The following is a 12,076-nucleotide window of genomic DNA, read 5'->3' as shown; positions in this document are numbered from 1 at the left end:
CATAAGTGCCACCAGCTGTTGTTTTTTTGTTTTTGTTCTTTAATTTTTTTTAATGTTTACTTTTGACAGAGAGACAGAGCATGAGCAGGGGAGGGGCAGAGAGAGAGGGAGACACAGAATCCGAAGCAGGCTCCAGGCTCTGAGCTGTCAGCACAGAGCCCGATGCAGGGCTCAAACCCACGAACTGCAAGATCATGACCTGAGCTAAAGTCGGACACAACCGACTGAGCCACCCAGGCGCCCCATCACCAGCTGTTGTTGATATCTTTAGCTTCCATATGGAGAACCCTACATTTTAATTTATTCTATATCTCAAAGAATACAGGAGCATAAAATTATCTTTCTTTCACAGTTCTTTTAGTCTAGCTGGAGACTTAATGTTCTTGAGTTCCACTATGTATTAAAATATCACATGTGTCTCTTTTGTAATTTCTTTTTCTTGTGGGGACACCTGTGCAGTTTTGAGCTGCTGCTCATGTGTTTTTGTTTTCGTTTTATTTTTATTGGACTTTGTGGCTTGCTGCCAGATTATAAGTTGCTTGGGAACAAGGTTGCATGTTGTAGGTGCTCAAATATTTATAAATTTTTTTGTATTGTTAAACTTCTTAATAGCTTTGTATATATTGACAAATCTATTACTACATTGGTATTTTAAGTTTTCAAGGCCTAGTGTGCCTAATACCATGAACTTGCCCTTTTTTTTCCCTGTAGCATTTGACAACTTTATTGGCTTCCTCTGATATGCAAGTGGTGCTGGCAGTCCTTAATCTTCTGTATGTATTTAGCAAAAGATCAAACTATATCACACGTCTTGGATCTGACAAGAGAACCCCACTGCTAACCCGGCTGCAACACTTGGCAGAGGTGAGTCATGGGTAAAGAGTGGAAGGGCACAAAACTGGACCATATAGTTCCTTTCCACAGGTGTTTTTTGCATTGTCAAAATGGATAGTAATCCCTAAGTTTACTGGCCTAATTAAATGGAATTATGGGGGCCCCATTAGCAAAGTTCCCCCTAAACCTAAGAAGTATTCTCAATTGTTATGAAGTAATCGTGAGAGATTTCATGAATCTCTACTCACAAAGTAGAATCTCCCTTTTTTCAAAAATGACAACTTCGTTTCTGGAAAGTTCAGAATCAGATTCTACTCACGAGGGAGGTATAGTGCAATGAAAGATCTGGACTGGAGTCTTGTCTTGTCCCTGCTTATTAGCTCTGATACCAGTTTTTTCATTTGGGAATTTAGTATATCTACCTTCAGAGTAGTTTCAGAATAAAATACAAGGTATTTTGCGCTGTGCTCAGTAATTGGCTTGTGATGGTAGTAATTGTAATTGAAGGCAAAAAGAACTCTCATGTAAAAGTTCAACTCAACCAAACTATTGTCCAATGTTTCTAGACAAAAGGATGATACGTACTTAGGTTTGAGAGAGGTAGCCATTGCTAGAACGTTTTGTTAGAAGAAATTGGTAAGTCTGACTTTTTAAAAGCCAATTGAATGGTTAACTCAAATAATGTAACTCAAGTTTCAGGCTATTTTTAGGTACATGATTCCTTAAAAATCATTTTTGTAGGATAGTGAATGCAACATGTATTGTGAAAATTCTAGGACATATAGAAAAGTGTAAAGAGAATATTAATCACCTGTTTATAACTTACCCAGATGCAGCTTCCTTCAAAATTTGAGCATATTTTCTTCTTACATTTTGCAAATATGCATATAGAGACATGCAACCTGTTTTCTTTAACATAAGTAATTTTCTCATGTTATTAAAAAAATGTAAGACAGTTCAACATTGGCTACCCAAATAACAGTAAAAGGGAAAAGAAACCATATCTCAAGTAGATGATGCTTCAAAAGCATTTGATAAAATTCAGCACATTAATAAAAACTAATATAAACTCTTAGAAATAGGAAAACAAACTTTAAATTTATGAATCATCTACCAGAAGTCATAATGGGAAAGCTGAAGCATTTCCATTGAATTCTAAAGTCAGACAAGATGCTACCTACTACTTTTGCCACTGGAATTTGTAGTAGAGGTCCTAACAAATACAAGAGAAAAGAAAGAAATGAATGATACATACTAAAAGAGAAAACTTGTTACTATATGAAGGTGATAGGTTTGAGGCTTTTGGGTTTTTTGGGGAGATAGCATAAAATTACTAGAACTAATAAAAGTACAGTGAGACAACCAAGTCAACAGTCAGTGTATAGAAACAAATATCTCCTCTGTACAGTAGTAATAAACAACTAGATGATTAGAATAAAGACCTCATTCACAGGATCAACAAGTATAGTTAAACCGTATTGGGCAAAACCATACATTTAAGAGAAGATAATGTAGAAGGTTATATTGTGATATACTGGTAGGGAAGGAACTCTTAAAAACTTAAAAACTCTAAAGCGTAAATCTTACTGTAAAAATTTGAATTTTATAATACAAAATTAAGACTTCCTTTTCAATGGAAAACATCATAATTCACTGCTATGCTAGCACTTAAGTGGAATGTAAATCAGCACACTGCTTCCTTGAATGAGAAAAACACCAGTTGACCTAAACAGTGCACCTACTGATGTGGCTAACAACATTCTGGTGCCAATTCATTTTGTCATGGACCAATACCACATTCAAACAGTTGGTGGAATAACAGCTGGTCTGTGGACAATATTAAGCAGCACTGCCAAAGATAAAACTTAGTAGTGATAGATTGAGAAGTGTTTAGCCATGTTTTAAAACTGTCAAGGGACTGTCCCTGTAGTATATTTAAGGAACTCCTCCAAATTAACGTGGATAAACAAAAGTATGGATAGATAATTCACAGACCAGAAAACTCAGCACATTAATAGATGCTCCAGACTCATTAGTAATTAGAAAAATACAACTAAAGCAAGATACAGCCTTTTAAACTGTCAGATCAGCAAAAATTAGAAAACTGTGTAATGGTAAGTGCTAATAGGCATGTGAGGCTATAGGAACCCTTGACTGGTACTCCTGGTATATATCCCAAAGATAACACATTATTCCATCAGGTAACATGTGGGAGAATACTGCATCATTGTGGCAGTAGATTGGATAAGCAAAATGGAGTTTATGCATATTATGGACTGTGTAGCAGTTAGAAGCAGGGGACCAAATAATGCACGTAGCAACATCAGTAGCTTTTGAAAATAATGTTGAGTGAGAGGGAGTTAAAAATGTTTATTGGTAGTACCATTTCTGAAACTTAAAGATGTGCACCCAAAGCAACACAGTTTTGAAAAAACAAATTAAAGGATATAGGAAGTGGTGAAAAGTGTTGTCTTTGGCAAGGAAAATGTGTATGGGCAGTAATTGGATGGACAGATGGTATATATAAATAAGTAAAAGAAAATAAACCTAACCAGCAGTATTTAAGATCTGTTAGAACAAAACCCTTACTTACAGATTTAAAAAATGATCTAAATTTGTTAGCAAAGACAGATGATGCCATTTTTTGTATGAGAAGACTCAATACAGTAGAAGCCCTCTTAGATCAAATTAGGGTTAATAGTTGGTAGGTTAATTATTGTTAAAATGTTGTTAAAGCAGAACTTTTTTAAAGTTTATTTATTTTGAGAGAAAACGTGCATGCCACACGAGCAGGGGAGTGGCAGGAAAAGAGAGAATCCCAAGTGAGCTCTGCACCAGTAGCATGGTTTGTAAAGGAACTTGAATACAGAATTAGAAATTTCTATAATTTACCCCTGAATCTTTTTCCCCTAACTTGACACTATTTTTATTTTTTTTTATTTTATTTTTTTTTAATGTTTATTTATTTTTGAGAGACAGCACAAGCAGAGGAGGTGGGCAGAGAGGTAGACACAGTACAAAGTAGGCTCCAGGCTCCGAGCTGTCAGCACAGAGCCCAACGCAGGGCGTAAACCCACAAACTGCAAGATCATGACCTGAAGTCAGACACTCAACTGAGTCACCCAGGCGCCCTGACACTACTTTTAGCATCTTGCCTTTTAGTCTTTGCCAAATATTCAGATTAGTTTTTATTTTAAAAAGATAGTTCCTTTTTCAGTTTAAATCATTGTTTTATATGGTATTTATTTATATTTTTTTGAGAGAGAGCATGCACATGTGCATGAGTGGGGGAGGGGCACAGAAAGAGAGAGAATCTTAAGCAGGCTCCATGCTCAGTGCAAAGCCCAACATGGGGTTCCATCTCATGACTGTGAGATCATGACCTGAGCCAAAATCAAGAGTCACATGCTTAACTGACTGAGCCACCCAGGTGGCCTTGTATAGTACTTTAACATACTTCTATATTCAGGTTCCTTTACAAACTAAAATCTTGACACCATTAATTGCTCTACAGACAGCTGACATAAATGAGTTTGAAGACCAACACCTGGCTTGGTACACTTACCGATAACTGGTGGGAGCAAAAGAGTGACTGCAGCAAGATTGCATTAGTCAATATATTTTACAGAAGGCATGGAGAATACAGTTAATCTGTCAAATTGGTTAAGTAGAGGCCCTGTTAATAGCATTTATTGGAAAGCAGAAGGCACAAAAATATCTAAGAAAATACTGATAAAGAATCAGGGTCAGTTGCTGTAACAGATAACAAAATATAAAGCCATAGTAGTTTTAATTTTTTTAATTGGCATAGAAATAGACATCTGCAGAATAAAATAGTAAGCCTCATTTATAAAGAAAAGTGGTACAGTTGGCTGTTTGAGGGAAAAATGTGTTGTAGGTCGTTTCTTCACCCTATTCACATAAATCCTAGAAACATATTTAGGAGTAAATATAGGCAACTCTTGAACATCTTTCATGAGGAAGGATTTCCTAAGTCAAGAAACCTATAAGCCCTTTTTTAAAGTTGACAGATTTTATGTGAAAATATTAAAACTTGTGTATAAGAATTAAAAGGCAGATGACTTCTTAAGCTGGGGGAAAAAATTTGTACTGTATACAACAAAGGAATAATGTTATATAAATAGCATCTGTAAATTATTAAAAATGTAATAAGTAATCCAGTAGAAAAACATGCAAAAGTATATGAACAGACAGTTCACAGAGGAATATTAAATATTTTTAAAGAATTGGTCAAGAAAACATGAAAAGTTTACACTAGGAATAATGGGGAAATGCATATTATGTGAGGTCATTTTTAACCACTAGATTGGCAATAGTATATAGTATTGACTAGGTTGTAGGGAAACAGTACTTACAGGTACATATAAACTATTAGTGTCAAAATGTCCTTTTGTAGGGTTTGACCACATCTTTCATTTAAAAATGTATACATTTTAGGGGTGCCTGGGTGTCCCAGTTAGTTGAGCGTCCGACTCTTGATTTCAGTTCAGGTCATGATGCTAGGATTGTAGGATTGAGCTCTCTATTGGTCTCCACTCTGAGTGTGGAGCTTGCTTAAGATTCTTTGTCTCTCTCTAAGAAAATAAAAATGTATATATTTTATTTCATCCAATAGTTCTATTTTAAAGAAATGTTAGAAACATATTCAGATGTGTGCAAAAGTTATATTGAAGTATTCTTATTGCACCATTGTTTGAGAAAAATTTTTGAAATGTCATAATTAACATGGCATCTAAAACTCCTCAATGAAAGGATCTCTTAGCAAGAAAACTTAGTTGAAGATCCCGTCTATGGTTTTTTAAAAGTCCAAAAGTAAACTGTATTAGTAAAGTCCAGAAAGTTACATATCTAATTGTAAGCTCTGAAAGGGAATTGGGGGGAATGATGGTGGGTGAGTTTCACTTTTTATATTCTCTACTTTGAATGTTTTATAGCCATTGTGTATTATGTATTTTATAATTGAGAATTTGTAATGACTTTGTAGATCTATTTTTAATGGCTATTATATTCCATTGTGCTATAGTTGTTAACCTGACTTAGTACCTATTATATGTAATCCTCTTAATACTCTGAAGCTACGAATTCTTATCCTCATTTTACAGATGAAGAGTATGAGGTGTTAAGCAAGGTGAAGTGATTGCTTATAATTCCCACAACCAGGCATTGATGGAACTGGAGTTTGAAACCTGATCTATTTGCTTATATGTGCCATCCCCTTTCCAAAAGCTATACCATGTCGAATGGTTTTCAGATTTCAGAACAAGCTTTACATTTAAAGACGGAAGAACATTCTAGTTAATTTGGTATTTTGTGTAGAGCCATAACACACCTACCAGAATTAATATCTTGCCAGATATTAATTTAGAAAGTAAAAATTAAGATGTATACTGTACTCTTACATGGCACGCATATGCAAAGTGTGGAAGTGTAGGATTTTCTTTTTTTTTTTTTTTTTGCTGTTGTTTTTGGATAGTTCAGGATTATCAGGTTCATTTCTTCCCTTGGACCATTCTATTACCAGGAAGGATTGCTTAAATGATTGCTATTACAGTATTCTCCCCGCCTCCTCACCTTATCCATGGAGGATATATTCCAAGACTTGCACTGGATGCCTGAAACTGCAGACAGTACTGACCCCATATATACTGTTTTTTTTTCCTGTACATACCTATGATAAAGCTTAGTTTATAAATTAGGCACAGTAAGAGATTAACAATAACTAATAATAAAATAGAATAGTTACAAGAATATACTGTAATAAAAGTTACATGAATATGGTTTCTCTGAAAATAACTTACTGTACTGTATTCAGTCTTCATCTTGTCATGATATGAGATGATAAAATGCCTATATGATGAGATGAAGTGAGGTGAATGACTAGGCAATGTGACATAGTCATCATAATGTAGCCTTAGGCTACTGTTGACTATCTGACAGTACCTCAGAAGAAGGATCATCTTTCAGATTGCTCTTGTCTGTGGGTACCCAAAACCATGGAGAATGAAACTGCAGATACTGGGGGACTGCTGTATGTTCTTTTGTGTTTTGGACTCCTTTTACCTTTGACAGATATGCTTCCTTTTTCCTCTGAATTGGGATAACATAGAGACTGTAGATTGAAGGCTGATTTTTAAGTCCCAAACAATTCAGAATCTTGATGGGTGCAATACATTGCAGCTTTTGTTAACATATAGTGTGTGATGCTTTGTTATTACAAATAAGAGAATCTTGCAGGTTTTTGAGGGGTTAGACATAATAGGCTAGGTGTTAAGTAATAATAACTATCATTACACTCCCTATTAAAATTTTAAAACTTCATTTTTCTCAAATGTAAAATTCTCTAAAAATGTAACTTGTTGACATGGTTTGCTTTCTCCTACATCTTCCTTTTGAAATGTAACAGTTTTTGTAACAGTGGTCTTCATAGACATTTTGGTTCATGTCTCTTCAGTTTTTAGACTGCTTTTTGAATCAATTCTTTTGTTATCCACGCCTGTGCAACAAATACATGTATTCACTTGCATGTGGTTAAGAACCTGGATTTAGAGGACCTAGAGCTCTTAACAGATCAAATTAATCTCAGTTTATAGATCTGTAAATTGGGGATTATGATCATCTACCTCCTAGATTTCAGGTATAAACTAACACGTCATGAAACATTTAGGTTTAATGCTTATCATGTTGCAAGTACGTAATGGAAGCTATTTTTGAAGTTGGTTGTCAGCACATAACTACATGATATTCCCTTTTATATTTGCTTTCTTTTAAGACTATATTGGGGCGCCTGGGTGGCTTGGTCGGTTAAGCGTCCGACTTCGGCTCAGGTCATGATCTCACGGTCCCTGAGTTCAAGCCCTGCGTCGGGCTCTGTGCTGACAGCTCAGAGCCTGGAGCCTGTTTCAGATTCTGTGTCTCCCTCTCTCTCTGCCCCTCCCCTGTTCATGCTCTGTCTCTCTCTGTCTCAAAAAATAAATGTTAAAAAAAAATTAAGACTATATACACATTATTTTGCACAAACATATACATACTGTCACACAGTTTTTTTGGTGCATTCTTCTTTCTCTTGGGTCATCTTCCTACAGTCTTCCTACAATCCTGTATGTATTTTATCGTCATATTATATTGACACATTGGGGGTATTTTTTTAATATGAAATTTATTATCAAATTGGTTTCTATACAACACCCAGTGCTCATCCCAAAAGGTGCCCTCCTCAATACCTATCACCCACCCTCCCCTCCCTCCCACCCCCCATCAACCCTCAGTTCTCAGTTTTTAAGAGTCTCTTATGCTTTGGCTCTCTCCCTCTCTAACCTCATAGAGGGTATTTTTAAGGGTACTTTTGTCATTGAATTACAAAGGCAGGACAATTTTGCATCTAAATTTTCTTATTTAATATTTTGTTAAAATTCACTAAATCGCTGTATAGCTATGTCATTCTTTTAAAGGTTACACAGTATTCCATAGTTTGTATGTTCTGTAATTTATACAACTATTTCCCTATTAATGCATATTCTTTTTTTTTTCCTGTTAACAGTGATTGGTACATTAAGCAATCTTGTACTTTTACCCTTACTTACTGATAGTTTTGATTCTGTGAAAGAGTCCCAGTAATAATCCGTGTTACTTTAATTGGCCCTTACTTTATGAGTAGTGAATTTGAGCATCTTTTTTGGGCTATTAGGATTTGCTCTTGTGAATTGTCTGTTCGTCTGCCTATTTTTTTCTTAGTTTAGTGTTTTTCTGCTATAAAAGCTCTGTTGGAGATAATAGCCCTTTGTCATCTGTTAATTTTTTTCCAAATCTTCACGTTGTTTTGTTTATTGTGTTTATGTACATACTTGTTTTCAGAAATGGTTCAGAAAAAGTGTGGAATGGCTTTTAGGAAAAGTGTTGAATATCATGTTTTGGTCTTTATGAAAAATGTGTATGTGGTATCTTTTCTCATGATAGGTTTTTAGTGACTCAGTTATTCCAATGATGTGGGCCAGTTGTAAATATGAACAGTGGCTAGTGAACTGCAAATGTAGGGTAAGTTCTCCAAGAAGGCTTATTGAATTGTTAAAAGCCAGTTGGTTTGGTGAAGGTCTAGTACACTGGTTCTCAAACTTGACCATGTATCAGAGTCACTTTATTAAAACATAGATTGGTTTCCATCCCCTGCTCACACTCCTTTACCTCTTTCCGCCTCCAGTTTTTGATTCAGTAGACCTAGGACAGGGCCCGGTAGTGTGCATTGTTAACAAATTTCTAGGTGATACTAAGGCTGCTGATCCAGGGACCACACTTTGAAAACCACTGGTCTAGTCTGTCCTATTGAGTAAAGCTACAAAATCTTACTGAATTCTTACAGTTTCATCTCAAAGAACATGAAGCTTTTTTTTTTTTTTAATTTTTTTTTTTAACATTTATTTATTTTTGAGACAGAGACAGAGCATGAACAGGGGAGGGTCAGAGAGAGGGAGACACAGAATCTGAAACAGGCTCCAGGCTCTGAGCTGTCAGCACAGAGCCTGACGCGGGGCTCGAACTCACGGACCACGTGATCATGACCTGAGCCAAAGTCGGCCGCTTAACCGACTGAGCCACCCAGGCGCCCCATCAAGCTTTTTCCTGATGTCTGAATACTTACCCTTTAGCAAATCCCATCTAGTGATGTGGTGTCAAATATGCCTTTATGGCATGGTTGATACAATAGTTATTTATTGGGTGTCTGCTTAATTGCTAGGATCATATGGTAACACTATAGGATAGATGAGGATAATGACATTCAGAAGTTATATTATTTTTGGGAAAAGCCTATAGGCTCTTAGTCCCTGATAAAGTGTGAAATGCATTATTTGCTGTTACTGTCTTAGGTGTTTGGGGTTGTTATAGCATGGTTTTTATTCCAAACCTGGGTGTCAGCCTGAGACCTGGCTCTTGAATCCACACCCAGACCTTCCAGTTGACACCATTCAAGAAGTATATAACCAGCCCTGTGCTGGATAAAACATGTTCTGTTCTTTATAAAGGTCACATAGTAGTTGAAAAAGCAGATATATGTGTATAATAAAAAGGACAAAGAACTAGTTGCTCTGAGTAGTACTAATAAGTACCCTAGAATTTCAAACATTCCATAGATTTACCTTGTTGGCTGCAAAAGAAACTTCCTCATAATAAAAATATATGCTTGGTATTTTTAAAAAATTCAGAAATCTACAGAAGATAATTTATCATGATCATGTATCCTTAGTATTTTGATAGATTTTCTTGGACTTTATTTTATACATATTTCTTTACATAGCTGCACACATGGTATATATAATTTTATAACTTCATTTAATATACTAGCATTGGTGTTTTCCCTTGTTAATTTTGCATAGTTTTGTAAGAAATGTTTCTTTGTGTTTAATATAATGGTAATATGAATGTCACATTATCACAGACTTTCATGAATCAGATTTGACTTGGCACATGGTCTTTTAAGGATTCCAGCTTATTAGGGCAAGTCATTGGTGCTTGATTTTTATTAATTACAAAACATGGGAAGAAAGATTCTGTGATGACATGAATAGTGGAAGTAATGCTAAAACAATTGTGACAATAGAAGAAACAAAAGGAAAATAATTACGAAGGTGTACAGCTTTTCAAGCTTATTCTGCCTTGCAAATTCAGATCCTTGGCTTGAATCTCAGTCTCTTCTATGTGGTATCAAATGAAGATGTATTAAAAAGTTGAGTGTCGAAAGTATGAAGGTAAAAGCATTCAGAGAAAGTATAACTCCATGTTCTTTTGTTGTTTGGGTGGGCAAGATCTTTTTGGGATGAAACTAATACCATCAGAGAAAAAATTGATATTAAGGTACGGTTTTATATCTTCTGTAAATGAATACTTTAAATACTGTGAAGTTATGCCATCATACGATTCTCTCTGTTTACATAACATTGCTCTTATTTGGGTTATTTTCAATATTTTTCTACTGTAAATAATGCCACAGTGAATATCTTTAATGCATCAGTATGTGGTAACAGATGCTTTTATTAAGTTCTTAATGTTGGACCTTCTAATTTACACATTCTTGTCTCATTTAATCTTGAGAAAGATGCTACAAGCATCATTTTCTCAATTCTTTTGAACAGAAATGGTTCATTTTTTTACTGTATATTTTAATGTTTATTTTTGAGGGGGGGGGCAGAGAGAGAGGGAGACAGAGGATCTGAAGTGGGCTCTGAGCTGACAGCAGAGAGGCTGATGCAGGACTCAAACTCAAACTGCAAGATCACGACCTCAGCCAAAGTCAGATGCTCAACCAACTGAACCACCCAGGCGTGCTGCATCATTTTCTCAATTTTATACATAGATTGAGGTAAAGATCAGAAAAATCTAGTAACTTGTTCTGACTGTCGAAGATGAACATCATAATAGCCAGCTGCCTTAAATCTTTCCCTTTTCACTGGTTCCTGCTATCTATATGTACCTTTGAAAAAGAAAGCAAGAGAAAGCAAGAACTTCTATTTTCTGGGGGGTAGGGGGGTCAGTCTAGCTAAAGGAATGTCTATTTTTGTTGATTTTTTTTTTTCAAAGAACCAAATTTGGTTTACTTATATTTTCTGTTTCATTTATCTCTGCTCTAAGTTTTACTATTCTTTCTGTTTGCTTTGGGTCTAGTTCACTCTTTTTTTCCCTAGTTCCTTAAGGTGAAAGGTTAGTGATTTTAGATTTTTTTTTAATGTAGGCAATTATAGCTGTGAATTTCCTTGTAAGCACTGCTTTCAGTGTATCCTGTAAGTTTTAGTATGTCATGTTTTTATTTTCATTCATTTTAGGGAATTTTCTAATTTCTTTCCATTGTTCTGGAGAAGATACCTTTATATGATTTTATTCTTTCTAAATTTCTTGAAGTTAGTTTTGTGGTCTATCTGGGAGAATGTTTTACTTGTACGTCAGAAGAAATGTGTGTTCTGTTGGGTGGATTACTATATCTGTTAGGTCTAGTTTGTCTTCTATTTCCTTGTTTATCTTTTGTCTAGTTATAAATGTTTGCCTTGTGGGTTAGACTAACATCTTGATTTTTGAGAAGTTAGTTTGAATTAATACCAACTTAGTTTTTGGGAGCCTGGGTGGTTCAGTCAGTTGAGCGTCTCTTGGTTTCGGCTCAGGTTATGATCTCACTGTCTGAGAGATCGAGCCCAGTGTTGACAGCTTGGAACCTGCTTGGGATTCTCTGTCTCCCGCTCTC

The 12,076-nt window shown here is 35.5% G+C and overlaps 1 protein-coding gene across 13 annotated transcripts in view; it reads left to right on the top strand.

Moving 5' to 3' along the window:
- Nucleotides 1-12,076, top strand: part of HUWE1 (HECT, UBA and WWE domain containing E3 ubiquitin protein ligase 1) — a 167,448-nt gene that overhangs the window by 38,993 nt on the left and 116,379 nt on the right. For all 13 annotated transcript variants that reach the window (XM_042974387.1, XM_042974391.1, XM_042974397.1 and 10 more), the window contains one exon: nt 712-864. In XM_042974387.1, coding sequence (XP_042830321.1) covers nt 712-864 — 153 coding nt within the window. The remainder of the gene's footprint in view (nt 1-711; nt 865-12,076) is intronic.

This window comes from Panthera tigris, chromosome X (genome assembly GCF_018350195.1).
Source record: "Panthera tigris isolate Pti1 chromosome X, P.tigris_Pti1_mat1.1, whole genome shotgun sequence".
Classification (NCBI taxonomy): domain Eukaryota; kingdom Metazoa; phylum Chordata; class Mammalia; order Carnivora; family Felidae; genus Panthera; species Panthera tigris.
Note: the sequence above shows the minus strand (reverse complement) of the source record. Positions and strands in the feature narration are given on the sequence as shown.